This window comes from Myxine glutinosa, chromosome 5, assembly GCF_964187855.1.
Source record: "Myxine glutinosa chromosome 5, kmMyxGlut1.1, whole genome shotgun sequence".
NCBI lineage: Eukaryota > Metazoa > Chordata > Myxini > Myxiniformes > Myxinidae > Myxine > Myxine glutinosa.
Genome location: NC_136265.1, coordinates 114,003,420 through 114,023,202, shown reverse-complemented (window position 1 = coordinate 114,023,202; position 19,783 = coordinate 114,003,420). Strand labels below are relative to the sequence as shown.

General features: G+C 41.6%; 1 protein-coding gene across 1 annotated transcript in view; it reads right to left on the bottom strand.

The window, feature by feature from the left end:
* The window catches only part of MAP3K4 (mitogen-activated protein kinase kinase kinase 4), a 185,820-nt gene that overhangs the window by 19,712 nt on the left and 146,325 nt on the right, over nt 1-19,783 (bottom strand). Inside the window, exon 29 of the mRNA XM_068116524.2 lies at nt 19,537-19,716. Coding sequence (XP_067972625.2) covers nt 19,537-19,716 — 180 coding nt within the window. The remainder of the gene's footprint in view (nt 1-19,536; nt 19,717-19,783) is intronic.

The following is a 19,783-nucleotide window of genomic DNA, read 5'->3' as shown; positions in this document are numbered from 1 at the left end:
AACTTGATGTTCTAGCATAGCGATGACTAACTTGATGTTCTAGCATAGCGATGACCAACTTGATGTTCTAGCATAGCGACGACTAACTTGATGTTCTCGCACAGCGACGACTAACTTGATGTTCTAGCACAGCGATGACTAACTTGATGTTCTCACATAACAATGACGAACTTGATGTTCTCGCATAACGATGACAAACTTGATGTTCTAGCATAGCGATGACTAACTTGATGTTCTGGGATAGCGACGATTAACTTGATGTTCTGGGATAGCGACGATTAACTTGATGTTCTAGCACAGCGATGACGAACTTGATGTTCTCACATAACAATGACTGACTTGATGTTCTAGCACAGCGATGACTAACGATGTTCTAGCATAGCGACGATTAACTTGATGTTCTCGCATAGCGATGACTAACGTGATGTTCCAGCATAGCGATAGCGATGACCAACTTGATGTTCTAGCATAGCGATGACGAACTTGATGTTCTAGCATAGCGACGACTAACTTGATGTTCTAGCACAGCGATGACTAACTTGATGTTATAGCATAGCGATGACTAAATTGATGTTCTAGCATAGCGATGACTAACTTGATGTTCTAGCACAGCGATGACTAACTTGATGTTCTAGCATAGCGATGACTAACTTGATGTTCTCACATAGCGATGACTAACTTGATGTTCTAGCATAGCGATGACTAACTTGATGTTCTCGCATAGCGATGACTAACTTGATGTTATAGCATAGCGATGACTAACTTGACGTTCTCGCATAGCGATGACTAACTTCATGTTCTTGCACAGCGATGACTAACTTGATGTTCTAGCATAGCGATGACTAACTTGATGTTCTAGCATAGTGATGACTAACTTGATGTTCTAACACAGCGATGACTAACTTGATGTTCTAGCATAGCGATGACTAACTTGATGTTCTGGCATAGCGATGACTAACGTGATGTTCTAGCATAGCGATGACTAACGTGATGTGATAGCACAGCGACGACTAACTTGATGTTCTAGCACAGCGATGACTAACTTGATGTTCTAGCACAGCGGTGACTATCTTGATGTTCTAGCATAGCGATGACGAACTTGATGTTCTAGCATAGCGATGACTAACTTGATGTTCTAGCATAGCGATGACTAACTTGATGTTCTAGCATAGCGATGACTAACTTGATGTTCTAGCATAGCGATGACTAACTTGATGTTCTAGCATAGCGATGACTAACTTGATGTTCTAGCATATCTATGACTAACTTGATGTTCTAGCATAGCGATGACTAACTTGATGTGCAAGCATAGCAATGACTAACTTGATGTTCTAGCATAGCGATGACTAACTCGATGTTCTGGCACAGCAATGACTAACTTGATGTTCTAGCATAGCGATAACTAACTTGATGTTCTAGCATACCGATGACTAACTTGATGTTCTCACATAACAATGACTAACTTGATGTTCTAGCATAGCGATGACCAACTTGATGTTCTAGCATAGTGACGACTAACTTGATGTTCTCGCACAGCGATGACTAACTTGATGTTCTAGCACAGCGATGACTAACTTGATGTTCTAGAATAGCGATGACCAACTTGATGTTCTAGCATAGCGATGCCCAACTTAATGTTCTAGCATAGCGATGACTAACTTGATGTTCTAGCATAGCGATGACTAACTTGATGTCCTCACATAACAATGACTAACTTGATGTTCTAGCATAGCGATGACCAACTTGATGTTCTAGCATAGCGACGACTAACCTGATGTTCTCGCACAGCGACGACTAACTTGATGTTCTAGCACAGCGATGACTAACTTGATGTTCGAGCATAGCGGTGACTAACTTGATGTTCTCGAACAGCGATGACTAACTTGATGTTCTAGCATAGCGATGACTAACTTGATGTTCTAGCACAGCGATGACTAACTTGATGTTCTAGCATAGCGATGACTAACTTGATGTGCAAGCACAGCGATGACCAACTTGATGTTCTAGCATAGCGATGACTAACTTCATGTTCTAGCATAGCGATGACTAACTTCATGTTCGAGCATAGCGACGATCAACTTGATGTTCCAGCATAGCGATGACTAACTTGATGTTCTAGCACAGCGATGACTAACTTGATGTTCTAGCATAGCGACAATTAACTTGATGTTCTAGCATAGCGATGACTAACTTGATGTTTTCACATAACAATGACGAACTTGATGTTCTTGCATAGCGATGACCAACTTGATGTTCCAGCATAGCGATGACTAACTTTATGTTCTAGCATAGCGATGACTAACTTGATGTTCTAGCATAGCGACGACTAACTTGATGTTCTAGCACAGTGACGACTAACTTGATGTTCTGGCACAGCGATGACTAACTTCATGTTCTAGCATAGCGATGACTAACTTGATGTGCAAGCACAGCGATGACAAACTTGATGTTCTCGCATAGCGACGATTAACTTGATGTTCTAGCATAGAGATGACTAACTTGATGTTCTCACATAACAATGACGAACTTGATGTTCTAGCATAGCGATGACCAACTTGATGTTCTCACATAACAATGACAAACTTGATGTTCTAGCATAGCGATGACTAACTTGATGTTCTAGCATAGCAATGACTAACTTGATGTTCTAGCATAGCGATGACTAACTTGATGTTCTAGCATAGCGATGACGAACTTGATGTTCTAGCATAGCGATGACTAACTTGATGTTCTCGCATAGCGACGATTAACTTGATGTTCTAGCATAGCGATGACTAACTTGATGTTCTAGCATAGCGATGACTAACTTGATGTGCAAGCATAGCAATGACTAACTTGATGTTCTAGCATAGCGATGACTAACTTGATGTTCTAGCATAGCAATGACTAACTTGATGTTCTAGCATAGCGATGACTAACTTGATGTTCTAGCATAGCGATGACGAACTTGATGTTCTAGCATAGCGATGACTAACTTGATGTTCTCGCATAGCGACGATTAACTTGATGTTCTAGCATAGCGATGACTAACTTGATGTTCTAGCATAGCGATGACTAACTTGATGTGCAAGCATAGCAATGACTAACTTGATGTTCTAGCATAGCGATGACTAACTTGATGTTCTAGCATAGCGATGACTAACTTGATGTTCTAGCATAGCGATGACGAACTTGATGTTCTAGCATAGCGATGACTAACTTGATGTTCTCGCATAGCGATGATTAACTTGATGTTCTAGCATAGCGATGACTAACTTGATGTTCTAGCATAGCGATGACTAACTTGATGTGCAAGCATAGCAATGACTAACTTGATGTTCTAGCATAGCGATGACTAACTTGATGTTCTGGCACAGCGATGACTAACTTGATGTTCTAGCATAGCGATGACTAACTTGATGTTCTAGCATACCGATGACTAACTTGATGTTCTCACATAACAATGACTAACTTGATGTTCTAGCATAGCGATGACCAACTTGATGTTCTAGCATAGTGACGACTAACTTGATGTTCTCGCACAGCGACGACTAACTTGATGTTCTAGCACAGCGATGACTAACTTGATGTTCTAGAATAGCGATGCCCAACTTGATGTTCTAGCATAGCGATGACCAACTTAATGTTCTAGCATAGCGATGACTAACTTGATGTTCTAGCATAGCGATGACTAACTTGATGTCCTCACATAACAATGACTAACTTGATGTTCTAGCATAGCGATGACCAACTTGATGTTCTAGCATAGCGACGACTAACCTGATGTTCTCGCACAGCGACGACTAACTTGATGTTCTAGCACAGCGATGACTAACTTGATGTTCGAGCATAGCGGTGACTAACTTGATGTTCTCGAACAGCGATGACTAACTTGATGTTCTAGCATAGCGATGACTAACTTGATGTTCTAGCACAGCGATGACTAACTTGATGTTCTAGCATAGCGATGACTAACTTGATGTGCAAGCACAGCGATGACCAACTTGATGTTCTAGCATAGCGATGACTAACTTCATGTTCTAGCATAGCGATGACTAACTTCATGTTCGAGCATAGCGACGATAAACTTGATGTTCCAGCATAGCGATGACTAACTTGATGTTCTAGCACAGCGATGACTAACTTGATGTTCTAGCATAGCGACAATTAACTTGATGTTCTAGCATAGCGATGACTAACTTGATGTTTTCACATAACAATGACGAACTTGATGTTCTTGCATAGCGATGACCAACTTGATGTTCCAGCATAGCGATGACTAACTTTATGTTCTAGCATAGCGATGACTAACTTGATGTTCTAGCATAGCGACGACTAACTTGATGTTCTAGCACAGTGACGACTAACTTGATGTTCTGGCACAGCGATGACTAACTTCATGTTCTCGCATAGCGATGACTAACTTGATGTGCAAGCACAGCGATGACAAACTTGATGTTCTCGCATAGCGACGATTAACTTGATGTTCTAGCATAGAGATGACTAACTTGATGTTCTCACATAACAATGACGAACTTGATGTTCTAGCATAGCGATGACCAACTTGATGTTCTCACATAACAATGACAAACTTGATGTTCTAGCATAGCGATGACTAACTTGATGTTCTAGCATAGCAATGACTAACTTGATGTTCTAGCATAGCGATGACTAACTTGATGTTCTAGCATAGCGATGACGAACTTGATGTTCTGGCATAGCGATGACTAACTTGATGTTCTCGCATAGCGACGATTAACTTGATGTTCTAGCATAGCGATGACTAACTTGATGTTCGAGCATAGCGATGACTAACTTGATGTTCTCGCATCGCGATGACTAACTTGATGTGCAAGCACAGCGATGACCAACTTGATGTTCTAGCATTGCGATGATTAACTTGATGTTCAAGCACAGCGATGACCAACTTGATGTTCTCGCATAGCGATGACTAACTTGATGTTCTAGCATAGCGATGACCAACTTGATGTTCTAGCATAGCGATGACTAACTTGATGTTCTCGCATAGCGATGTTGAACTTGATGTTCTAGCATAGCGATGACTAACTCGATGTTCTCACATAACAATGACTAACTTGATGTTCTAGCATAGCGACGACTAACTTGATGTTCTCGCACAGCGACGACTAACTTGATGCTCTAGTACAGCGGTGACTAACTTGATGTTCTAGCACAGCGATGACTAACTTGATGTTCTAGAATAGCGATGCCTCGCGTGCTGTTCTAGCATAGCGATGACTAACTTGATGTTCTAGCATAGCGATGACAAACTTGATGTTCTAGCACAGCGATGACCAACTTGATGTTCTGGCATAGCGATGACTAACTTCATGTTCTAGCATAGCGATGACTAACTTGATGTGCAAGCACAGCGATGACCAACTTGATGTTCTAGCATAGCGATGACTAACTTGATGTGCAAGCACAGCGATGACTAACTTGATGTGCAAGCACAGCGATGACCAACTTGATGTTCTAGCATAGCGATGACTAACTTCATGTTCTAGCATAGCGATGACTAACTTGATGTGCAAGCACAGCGATGACCAACTTGATGTTCTAGCATAGCGATGACGAACTTGATGTGCAAGCACAGCGATGACTAACTTGATGTGCAAGCACAGCGATGACCAACTTGATGTTCTTGCATAGTGATGACTAACTTGATGTTCTAGCATAGCGATGACTAACTTGATGTGCAAGCACAGCGATGATCAACTTGATGTTCTTGCATAGCGATGACTAACTTGATGTGCAAGCACAGCGATGACTAACTTGATGTGCAAGCACAGCGATGACCAACTTGATGTTCTAGCATAGCGATGACTAACTTGATGTTCTAGCATAGCGATGACTAACTTGATGTTCTAGCATAGCGATGACGAACTTGATGTTCTAGCATAGCGATGACTAACTTGATGTTCTCGCATAGCGATGACTAACTTGATGTTATAGCATAGCGATGACTAACTTGATGTTATAGCATAGCGATGACTAACTTGACGTTCTAGCATAGCGATGACTAACTTGATGTTCTTGCACAGCAATGACTAACTTGATGTTCTAGCATAGCGATGACTAACTTGATGTTCTAGCATAGTGATGACTAACTTGATGTTCTAGCACAGCGATGACTAACTTGATGTTCTAGCATAGTGATGACTAACTTGATGTTCTGGCATAGCGATGACTAACGTGATGTTCTAGCATAGCGATGACTAACGTGATGTGATAGCACAGCGACGACTAACTTGATGTTCTAGCACAGCGATGACTAACTTGATGTTCTAGCACAGCGGTGACTATCTTGATGTTCTAGCATAGCGATGACTAACTTGATGTTCTAGCATAGCGATGACTAACTTGATGTTCTAGCATAGCGATGACTAACTTGATGTTCTAGCATAGCGATGACTAACTTGATGTTCTAGCATAGCGATGACTAACTTGATGTTCTCACATAACAATGACGAACTTGATGTTCTAGCATAGCGATGACCAACTTGATGTTCTCACATAACAATGACAAACTTGATGTTCTAGCATAGCGATGACTAACTTGATGTTCTAGCATAGCAATGACTAACTTGATGTTCTAGCATAGCGATGACTAACTTGATGTTCTAGCATAGTGATGACGAACTTGATGTTCTAGCATCGCGATGACTAACTTGATGTTCTCGCATAGCGACGATTAACTTGATGTTCTAGCATAGCGATGACTAACTTGATGTTCTCGCATCGCGATGACTAACTTGATGTGCAAGCACAGCGATGACCAACTTGATGTTCTAGCATAGCGATGACTAACTTGATGTTCAAGCACAGCGATGACCAACTTGATGTTCTCGCATAGCGATGACTAACTTGATGTTCTAGCATAGCGATGACCAACTTGATGTTCTAGCATAGCGATGACTAACTTGATGTTCTCGCATAGCGATGTTGAACTTGATGTTCTAGCATAGCGATGACTAACTCGATGTTCTCACATAACAATGACTAACTTGATGTTCTAGCATAGCGACGACTAACTTGATGTTCTCGCACAGCGACGACGAACTTGATGCTCTAGTACAGCGGTGACTAACTTGATGTTCTAGCACAGCGATGACTAACTTGATGTTCTAGAATAGCGATGCCTCGCGTGCTGTTCTAGCATAGCGATGACTAACTTGATGTTCTAGCATAGCGATGACAAACTTGATGTTCTAGCACAGCGATGACCAACTTGATGTTCTGGCATAGCGATGACTAACTTCATGTTCTAGCATAGCGATGACTAACTTGATGTGCAAGCACAGCGATGACCAACTTGATGTTCTAGCATAGCGATGACTAACTTGATGTGCAAGCACAGCGATGACTAACTTGATGTGCAAGCACAGCGATGACCAACTTGATGTTCTAGCATAGCGATGACTAACTTCATGTTCTAGCATAGTGATGACTAACTTGATGTGCAAGCACAGCGATGACCAACTTGATGTTCTAGCATAGCGATGACTAACTTGATGTGCAAGCACAGCGATGACTAACTTGATGTGCAAGCACAGCGATGACCAACTTGATGTTCTTGCATAGTGATGACTAACTTGATGTTCTAGCATAGCGATGACTAACTTGATGTGCAAGCACAGCGATGACCAACTTGATGTTCTAGCATAGCGATGACTAACTTGATGTGCAAGCACAGCGATGACTAACTTGATGTGCAAGCACAGCGATGACCAACTTGATGTTCTAGCATAGCGATGACTAACTTCATGTTCTAGCATAGTGATGACTAACTTGATGTTCTAGCATAGCGATGACTGACTTGATGTTCTCACATAAAAATGACTAACTTGATGTTCTATCAAAGCGATGACCAACATGATGTTCTAGCAGAGCGATGACGAACTTGATGTTCTAGCATAGCGATGACTAACTTGATGTTCCAGGATAGCGACGATTAACTTGATGTTCTAGCAGAGCGATGACTAACTTGATGTTCTCACATAACAATGACTAACTTGATGTTCCAGCATAGCGATGACTAACTTGATGTTCTAGCATAGCGATGACTAACTTGATGTTCAAGCATAGCGACGACTAACTTGATGTTCTAGCACAGTGACGAATAACTTGATGTTCTGGCACAGCGATGACTAACTTGATGTTCTAGCATAGCGATGACTAACCTGATGTTCAAGCACAGCGATGACTAACTTGATGTTCTAGCATAGCGACGATTAACTTGATGTTCTCGCATAGCGATGACTAACTTGATGTTCCAGCATAGCAATGACTAACTTGATGTTCTAGCATAGCGATGACTAACTTGATGTTCTATCATAGCGACGATTAACTTGATGTTCTGGCATAGCGATGACCAACTTGATGTTCCCAAATAACAATGACGAACTTGATGTTCTAGCATAGCGATGACTAACTTGATGTTCTAGCATAGCAATGACTAACTTGATGTTCTAGCATAGCGATGACTAACTTGATGTTCTAGCATAGCGATGACGAACTTGATGTTCTAGCATAGCGATGACTAACTTGATGTTCTCGCATAGCGATGATTAACTTGATGTTCTAGCATAGCGATGACTAACTTGATGTTCTAGCATAGCGATGACTAACTTGATGTTCTCGCATCGCGATGACTAACTTGATGTGCAAGCACAGCGATGACCAACTTGATGTTCTAGCATAGCGATGACTAACTTGATGTTCAAGCACAGTGATGACCAACTTGATGTTCTCGCATAGCGATGACTAACTTGATGTTCTAGCATAGCGATGACCAACTTGATGTTCTAGCATAGCGATGACTAACTTGATGTTCTCGCATAGCGATGTTGAACTTGATGTTCTAGCATAGCGATGACTAACTCGATGTTCTCACATAACAATGACTAACTTGATGTTCTAGCATAGCGACGACTAACTTGATGTTCTCGCACAGCGTCGGCTAACTTGATGCTCTAGTACAGCGGTGACTAACTTGATGTTCTAGCACAGCGATGACTAACTTGATGTTCGAGAATAGCGATGCCTAACTTGCTGTTCTAGCATAGCGATGACTAACTTGATGTTCTAGCATAGCGATGACTAACTTGATGTTCTAGCACAGCGATGACCAACTTGATGTTCTAGCATAGCGATGACTAACTTCATGTTCTAGCATAGCGATGACTAACTTGATGTGCAAGCACAGCGATGACCAACTTGATGTTCTAGCATAGCGATGACTAACTTGATGTGCAAGCACAGCGATGACTAACTTGATGTGCAAGCACAGCGATGACCAACTTGATGTTCTAGCATAGCGATGACTAACTTCATGTTCTAGCATAGCGATGACTAACTTGATGTGCAAGCACAGCGATGACCAACTTGATGTTCTAGCATAACGATGACTAACTTGATGTGCAAGCACAGCGATGACTAACTTGATGTGCAAGCACAGCGATGACTAACTTGATGTGCAAGCACAGCGATGACCAACTTGATGTTCTAGCATAGCGATGACTAACTTGATGTTCTAGCATAGCGATGACTAACTTGATGTGCAAGCACAGCGATGACCAACTTGATGTTCTAGCATAGCGATGACTAACTTGATGTGCAAGCACAGCGATGACTAACTTGATGTGCAAGCACAGCGATGACCAACTTGATGTTCTAGCATAGCGATGACTAACTTCATGTTCTAGCATAGCGATGACTAACTTGATGTTCTAGCATAGCGATGACTAACTTGATGTTCTCACATAAAAATGACTAACTTGATGTTCTATCATAGCGATGACCAACCTGATGTTTAACAGAGCGATGACGAACTTGATGTTCTAGCAGAGCGATGACTAACTTGATGTTCTCACATAACAATGACTAACTTGATGTTCCAACATAGCGATGACTAACTTGATGTTCTAGCATAGCGATGACTAACTTGATGTTCAAGCATAGCGACGACTAACTTGAAGTTCTAGCACAGTGACGAATAACTTGATGTTCTGGCACAGCGATGACTAACTTGATGTTCTAGCATAGCGATGACTAACTTGATGTGCAAGCACAGCGATGACTAACTTGATGTTCTAGCATAGCGACGATTAACTTTATGTTCTCGCATAGCGATGACTAACTTGATGTTCCAGCATAGCGATGACCAACTTGATGTTCTAGCATAGCGATGACTCACTTGATGTGCTCGCATAGCGACGACTAACTTGATGTTCTAGCACAGTGACGAATAACTTGATGTTCTGGCACAGCGATGACTAACTTGATGTTCTAGCATAGCAATGACTAACTTGATGTGCAAGCACAGCGAAGACTAACTTGATGTTCTAGCATAGCGACGATTAACTTGATGTTCTGGCATAGCGATGACTAACTTGATGTTCCCAAATAACAATGACGAACTTGATGTTCTAGCATAGCGATGACCAACTTGATGTTCTCACATAACAATGACTGACTTGATGTTCTAGCACAGCGATGACTAACTTGATGTTCTAGCATAGCGATGACAAACTTGATGTGCAAGCACAGCGATGACCAACTTGATGTTCTAGCATAGCGATGACTAACTTGATGTTCAAGCACAGCGATGACTAACTTGATGTTCTAGCATAGCGATGACTAACTTGATGTTCTAGCATAGCGATGACTAACTTGATGTTCCAGCATAGCGATGACTAACTTGATGTTCTCGCATAGCGATGACTAACTTGATGTTCTCGCATAGCGATGACTAACTTGATGTTCTAGCATAGCGATGACTAACTTGATGTTCTAGCATAGCGATGACTAACTTGAGGTTCTAGCATAGCGATGACCAACTTGATGTTCTAGCATAGCGATGACTAACTTGATGTTCTAGCATAGCGATGACTAACTTGATGTTCTAGCATAGCGATGACCAACTTGATGTTCTAGCATAGCGACGACTAACTTGATGTTCTCGCACAGCGACGACTAACTTGATGTTCTAGCACAGCGATGACTAACTTGATGTTCTCACATAACAATGACTAACTTGATGTTCTGGGATAGCGACGATTAACTTGATGTTCTAGCACAGCGATGACTAACTTGATGTTCTCACATAACAATGACTGACTTGATGTTCCAGCATAGCGATGACTAACTTTATGTTCTAGCATAGCAATAACTAACTTGATGGTCTCGCATAGCGATGACTCACTTGATGTTCTCACATAACAATGACTGACTTGATGTTCGAGCATAGCGATGATTAACTTGATGTTCTAGCATAGCGATGACCAACTTGATGTTCTCACATAACAATGACTAACTTGATGTTCTGGCACAGCGATGACTAACTTGATGTTCTAGCATAGCAACGATTAACTTGATGTTCTATCACAGCGATGACTAACTTGATGTTCTTACATAACAATGACTAACTTGATGTTCTTGCATAGCGATGACTAACTTGATGTTCTAGCATAGCGATGACTAACTTGATGTTCTAGCATAGCGACGATTAACTTGATGTTCTCACATAACAATAACTAACTTGATGTTCTAGCACAGCGATGACTAACTTGATGTTCTAGCATAGCGATGACCAACTTTATGTTCTAGCATAGCGACGATTAACTTGATGTTCTAGCATAGCGATGACTAACTTGATGTTCCAGCATAACGATGACTAAATTGATGTTCTAGCATAGCGATGACTAACTTGATGTTCCAGCATAGCGACGATTAACTTGATGTTCTTGCATAGCGATGACTAACTTGATGTTCCAGCATCGCGATGACCAACTTGATGTTCTAGCATAGTGATGACTAACTTGATGTTCTAGCATAGCGATGACTAACTTGATGTTCCAGCATAGCGATGACTAACTTGATGTTCCAGCATAGTGATGACTAACTTGATGTTCTAGCATAGCGATGACTAACTTGATGTTCTAGCATAGCGATGACTAACTTGATGTTCCAGCATAGCGATGACTAACTTGATGTTCTCGCATAGCGATGACTAACTTGATGTTCTCGCATAGCGATGACTAACTTGATGTTCTAGCATAGCGATGACTAACTTGATGTTCTAGCATAGCGATGACTAACTTGAGGTTCTAGCATAGCGATGACCAACTTGATGTTCTAGCATAGCGATGACTAACTTGATGTTCTAGCATAGCGATGACTAACTTGATGTTCTAGCATAGCGATGACCAACTTGATGTTCTAGCATAGCGACGACTAACTTGATGTTCTCGCACAGCGACGACTAACTTGATGTTCTAGCACAGCGATGACTAACTTGATGTTCTCACATAACAATGACTAACTTGATGTTCTGGGATAGCGACGATTAACTTGATGTTCTAGCACAGCGATGACTAACTTGATGTTCTCACATAACAATGACTGACTTGATGTTCCAGCATAGCGATGACTAACTTTATGTTCTAGCATAGCAATAACTAACTTGATGGTCTCGCATAGCGATGACTCACTTGATGTTCTCACATAACAATGACTGACTTGATGTTCGAGCATAGCGATGATTAACTTGATGTTCTAGCAAAGCGATGACCAACTTGATGTTCTCACATAACAATGACTAACTTGATGTTCTGGCACAGCGATGACTAACTTGATGTTCTAGCATAGCAACGATTAACTTGATGTTCTATCACAGCGATGACTAACTTGATGTTCTCACATAACAATGACTAACTTGATGTTCTAGCATAGCGATGACTAACTTGATGTTCTAGCATAGCGATGACTAACTTGATGTTCTAGCATAGCGATGACTAACTTGATGTTCTAGCATAGCGATGACCAACTTTATGTTCTAGCATAGCGACGATTAACTTGATGTTCTAGCATAGCGATGACTAACTTGATGTTCCAGCATAGCGATGACTAAATTGATGTTCTAGCATAGCGATGACTAACTTGATGTTCCAGCATAGCGACGATTAACTTGATGTTCTTGCATAGCGATGACTAACTTGATGTTCCAGCATCGCGATGACCAACTTGATGTTCTTGCATAGTGATGACTAACTTGATGTTCTAGCATAGCGATGACTAACTTGATGTTCCAGCATAGCGATGACTAACTTGATGTTCCAGCATAGTGATGACTAACTTGATGTTCTAGCATAGCGATGACTAATTTGATGTTCAAGCACAGCGATGACTAACTTGATGTTCTAGCATAGCGATGACTAATTTGATGTTGAAGCACAGCGATGACTAACTTGATGTTCTAGCATAGCGATGAATAACTTGATGTTCTAGCATAGCGATGACTAATTTGATGTTCAAGCACAGCGATGACGAACTTGATGTTCTAGCATAGCGATGAACGAACTTGATGTTCTAGCATAGCGACGACTAACTTGATGTTCTGGCACAGCGATGACTAACTTGATGTTCTAGCATAGCGATGGCTAACTCGATGTGCAAGCACAACGATGACTAACTTGATGTTCTCGCATAGCGACGACTCACTTGATGTTCTAGCATAGCGATGACTAACTTGATGTTCTAGCATAGCGATGACTAACTTGATGTTCTAGCATAGCGATGACTCACTTGAGGTTCTAGCATAGCGACGATTAACTTGATGTTCTCGCATAGCGATGACTAACTTGATGTTCTCACATAACAATGACGAACTTGATGTTCCAGCATAGCAATGACCAACTTGATGTTCTAGCATAGCGATGACTAACTTGATGTTCTCGCATAGCGATGACCAACTTGATGTTCTAGCATAGCGATGACTAACTTGATGTTCTAGCATAGCGATGACTAACTTGATATTCTAGCATAGCGATGAACGAACTTGATGTTCTAGCATAGCGACGACTAACTTGATGTTCTGGCACAGCGATGACTAACTTGATGTTCTAGCATAGCGATGGCTAACTCGATGTGCAAGCACAACGATGACGAACTTGATGTTCTCGCATAGCGACGACTCACTTGATGTTCTAGCATAGCGATGACTAACTTGATGTTCTAGCATAGCGATGACTAACTTGATGTTCTAGCATAGCGATGACTCACTTGAGGTTCTAGCATAGCGACGATTAACTTGATGTTCTCGCATAGCGATGACTAACTTGATGTTCTCACATAACGATGACGAACTTGATGTTCCAGCATAGCAATGACCAACTTGATGTTCTAGCATAGCGATGACTAACTTGATGTTCTCGCATAGCGATGACCAACTTGATGTTCTAGCATAGCGATGACTAACTTGATGTTCTAGCATAGCGATGACTAACTTGATGTTCTAGCATAGCGATGACTAACTTGATGTTCTAGCATAGCGATGACCAACTTGATGTTCTAGCATAGCGACGACTAACTTGATGTTCTCGCACAGCGACGACTAACTTGATGTTCTAGCACAGCGATGACTAACTTGATGTTCTAGCACAGAGGTGACTAACTTGATGTTCTAGCACAGCGATGACTAACGTGATGTTCTAGAATAGCGATGACTAACTTGATGTTCAAGCATAGCGATGACTAACTTGATGTTCGAGCATAGCGATGACTAACTTGATGTTCTAGCATAGCGATGACTAACTTGATGTTCTAGCATAGCGATGACTAACTTGATGTTCGAGCATAGCGATGACTAACTTGATGTGCAAGCACAGCGATGACCAACTTGATGTTCTCGCATAGCGATGACTAACTTGATGTGCAAGCACAGCGATGACTAACTTGATGTGCAAGCACAGCGATGACCAACTTGATGTTCTAGCATAGCGATGACTAACTTCATGTTCTAGCATAGCGATGACTAACTTCATGTTCTAGCATAGCGATGACTAACTTGATGTTCTAGCATAGCGATGACTAACTTGATGTTCTCACGTAACAATGACTAACTTGATGTTCTCGCATAAGGATGACCAACTTGATGTTCTCGCATAGCGATGACTAACTTGATGTTCTAGCATAGCGATGACTAACTTGACGTTCTGGGATAGTGACGATTAACTTGATGTTCGAGCACAGCGATGACTAACTTGATGTTCTCACATAACAATGACTGACTTGATGTTCTAGCACAGCGATGACTAACGATGTTCTAGCATAGCGACGATTAACTTGATGTTCTTGCATAGCGACGACTAACTTGATGTTCCAGCATAGCAATGACTAACTTGATGTTCTAGCATAGCGACGACTAACTTGATGTTCTAGCACAGTGACGACTAACTTGATGTTCTGGCACAGCGACGACTAACTTGATATTCTCGCATAGCGATGACTAACTCGATGTGCAAGCACAACGATGACTAACTTGATGTTCTAGCATAGCGACGATTAACTTGATGTTCTCACATAACAATAACTAACTTGATGTTCTAGCACAGCGATGACTAACTTGATGTTCTAGCATAGCGATGATTAACTTGATGTTCTAGTACAGCGATGACTAACTTGATGTTCTCACATAACAATGACGAACTTGATGTTCTAGCATAGCGATGACCAACTTGATGTTCTCACATAACAATGACTAACTTGAGGTTCTGGCACAGCGATGACGAACTTGATGTTCTAGCATAGCGACGATTAACTTGATGTTCTAGCACAGCGATGACTAACTTGATGTTCTCACATAACAATGACTAACTTGATGTTCTAGCACAGCGATGACTAACTTGATGTTCTAGCATAGCGATGACTAACTTGATGTTCTAGCATAGCGATGACCAACTTGATGTTCTAGCATAGCGACGATTAACTTGATGTTCTAGCATAGCGATGACTAAATTGATGTTCTAGCATAGCGATGACTAACTTGATGTTCCAGCATAGCGACGATTAACTTGATGTTCTAGCATAGCGATGACTAACTTGATGTTCCAGCATCGCGATGACTAACTTGATGTTCTAGCATAGTGATGACTAACCTGATGTTCTCGCATAGCGATGACTAACTTGATGTTCCAGCATAGCGATGACTAACTTTATGTTCCAGCATAGTGATGACTAACTTGATATTCTAGCATAGCGATGACTAACTTGATGTTCTTGCATAGCGATGACTAACTTGATGTTCGAGCACAGCGATGACTAACTTGATGTTCTCGCATAGCGATGACTAACATGATGTGCAAGCACAGCGATGACTAACTTGATGTTCTAGCATAGCGATGACTAACTTGATGTTCTAGCATAGCGATGACTAATTTGATGTTCAAGCACAGCGATGACTAACTTGATGTTCTAGCATAGTGATGACTAATTTGCTGTTCAAGCACAGCGATGACTAACTTGATGTTCTAGCATAGCGATGACTAACATGATGTTCTAGCATAGCGATGGCTAACTTGATGTTCTAGCATAGTGATGACTAATTTGATGTTCAAGCACAGCGATGACTAACTTGATGTTCTAGCATAGCGATGACTAACTTGATGTGCAAGCACAGCGATGACCAACTTGATGTTCCAGCATAGCGATGACTAACTTGATGTTCTAGCATCGCGATGAACGAACTTGATGTTCTAGCATAGCGACGACTAACTTGATGTTCTAGCACAGTGACGACTAACTTGATGTTCTGGCACAGCGATGACTAACTTGATGTTCTAGCATAGCGATGACTAACTCGATGTGCAAGCACAACGATGACTAACTTGATGTTCTAGCATAGCGACGATTAACTTGATGTTCTCACATAACAATGACGAACTTGATGTTCTCGCATAGCGATGACCAACTTGATGTTCCAGCATAGCGATGACTAACTTTATGTTCTAGCACAGCGATGACTAACATGATGTTCTCACATAGCGACGACTCACTTGATGTTCTCGCACAGTGACGACTAACTTGATGTTCTGGCACAGCGATGACTAACTTGATGTTCTAGCATAGCGATGACTAACTTGATGTGCTCGCACAGCGATGACTAACTTGATGTTCCAGCATAGCGATGATTAACTTGATGTTCTAGCATAGCGATGACCAACTTGATGTTCTCACATAACAATAACTAACTTGATGTTCTAGCACAGCGATGACTAACTTGATGTTCTAGCATAGCGATGATGAACTTGATGTTCTCGCACAGCGATGACTAACTTGATGTTCTCACATAACAATGACGAACTTGATGTTCTAGCATAGCGATGACCAACTTGATGTTCTCACATAACAATGACTAACTTGATGTTCTGGCACAGCGATGACTAACTTGATGTTCTAGCATAGCGACGATTAACTTGATGTTCTAGCACAGCGATGACTAACTTGATGTTCTCACATAACAATGACGAACCTGATGTTCTAGCACAGCAATGACTAACTTGATGTTCTAGCATAGCGATGACTAACTTGATGTTCTAGCATAGCGACGATTAACTTGATGTTCTAGCATAGCGATGACTAACTTGATGTTCCAGCATAGCGATGACTAACTTGATGTTCTAGCATAGCGATGACTTACTTGATGTTCTAGCATAGCAATGACTAACTTGATGTTCCAGCATAGCGACGATTAACTTGATGTTCCAGCATCGCGATGACTAACTTGATGTTCCAGCATCGCGATGACTAACTTGATGTTCTAGCATAGTGATGACTAACTTGATGTTCTTTCATAGCGATGACTAACTTGATGTTCCAGCACAGCGATGACTAACTTGATGTTCTAGCATAGCGATGACTAACTGGATGTTCTAGCATGGCGATGACTAACTTGATGTTCTAGCACAGCGATGACTAACTTGATGTTCTAGCATAGCGATGACTAACTTGATGTTCTAGCATAGCGATGACTAACTTGATGTTCTAGCATAGCGATGACTAATTTGCAAGCACAGCGATGACTAACTTGATGTTCTAGCATAGCGATGACTAATTTGATGTTCAAGCACAGCGATGACTAACTTGATGTTCTAGCATAGCGATGACTAACTTGATGTTCTCGCATAGCGATGACTAACTTGATGTTCTAGCATAGCGATGACTAATTTGATGTTCAAGCACAGCAATGACGAACTTGATGTTCTTGCATAGCGATGACTAATTTGATGTTCAAGCATAGCGATGACTAACTTGATGTTCTCGCATAGCGATAACTAACTTGATGTGCAAGCAAAGTGATGACTAACTTGATGTTCTGGCACAGCGATGACTAACTTGATGTTCTAGCATAGCGATGACTAACTTGAAGTGCAAGCACAGCGATGACCAACTTGATGTTCTAGCATAGCGATGATAAACACAACATATAGACTTGTGTTTCACCAATTTAGTTTTTTTAACTAAATGTAGGCTCATGGAAGACAGATAATTGTGTCCACGATGGAGCATCAGTGGCCTCAGAAAATAGCAAGCCTCCAGGGAATTATTTCTCACTGCACCAAAATCCTATTAAGTTTCCATGGGAATGTTTTGGGACATTTCAGAAGGGTCAGAAAGGGCACAAGTGGGAGTAAATGTAGGAAGGTGTGTGAAAGGGAGGAAGTTTAGAAAGTCACTTCATTTGGTGGATGTGATGAGGTCGATGAAAGAAGTAGAAAACGAGAGAAACAAGCACATGGACGCAGAGACACATTCTCTTTGTACAAAGACACAAATTAAATGTATGGATGGCAGTGAGAATTGACACGCCATACAAACTATAAGGGTACACGGTAGAGCGCGTACCTCCGCTAGGCTGAACGGTTTACGTTTTGTATCCCACTGATAGGCCAGAACTGGATCTTCACCAAAATTGAATCGATTCGTCCTTGTCACACACCCAACCTGTCCCACCAAATTCTGTCCGAATCCATCCACAACGTTTTGAGATATGCTCCTCACAGACAAACAAACAGACAAACAGGCATGGGCGTTGCAATAGTCTCGCATCCCCTTTGGGGCGAGACTAAAAATTATAGTATCTGGATCTGGATTCGGTTCTGCATCAAAGTCGAATCAATACGTCCTCGTCACACACAACCTATCCACCAATTTTCATCCGAATCCATCAACAGCTTTTTGAGACATCGGGATATTTATCGTTTTTAGCCTCGTCTCTCCATGGTGAAGAATCACCAAAAACATTTTTGTATCCGGACCCGGATCTTCACCAAAATCTAATCAGTTTGTCCTCATCACACACCCAACCTGTCCACAAAATTTCGTCCGAATCTGCAAATCCTCCATCCACAACTTCGTCTATCCACAACGTTCTGAGATATCCTGCTCACAGACAAAGATACTGGTGAAAACATAACGTCCGTCCACCTTTAGTGGCGAAGGTAATAACAGTGCAAGCCACAAATAACTACAGTTAGATGAGACAATCTGGAACAATGTCCTCAGCTTTGGAAATAAGTCTCTAAAAGCACAAATTGTTGCACAAAGATTACGAGAAACGGACGTGTACTTGACCAATAACAGCGATGGATCATCCAATTACTCCATCAATCAGATTTATTTACATTCCTTGGGTCAGTACTCGAACATCCCATTCATGTTTACTTTGTAGGTCATAAAATAACTCCAGCAATCAACCTTGAGGAAGGGATGGTCGAGCAGCTGGCTGGCCGTGGGACGGGCACGCGGATCCCCTTCGAAGCACCGAGCCAAAAAGGCCCGTCCTTCCGGACCCAGACGCTCGGGAGTTGGTGGTTTGTGCCCCATTCCCACACGGTACATTATTTGGAAGTTGTGCTCATATTCACACCAAGGACGCTGCACTCCAGACATGAGGGCGACACCGACAATAACCGAGTTAGTGTTTCCAAGGAGTTTTCTGCCC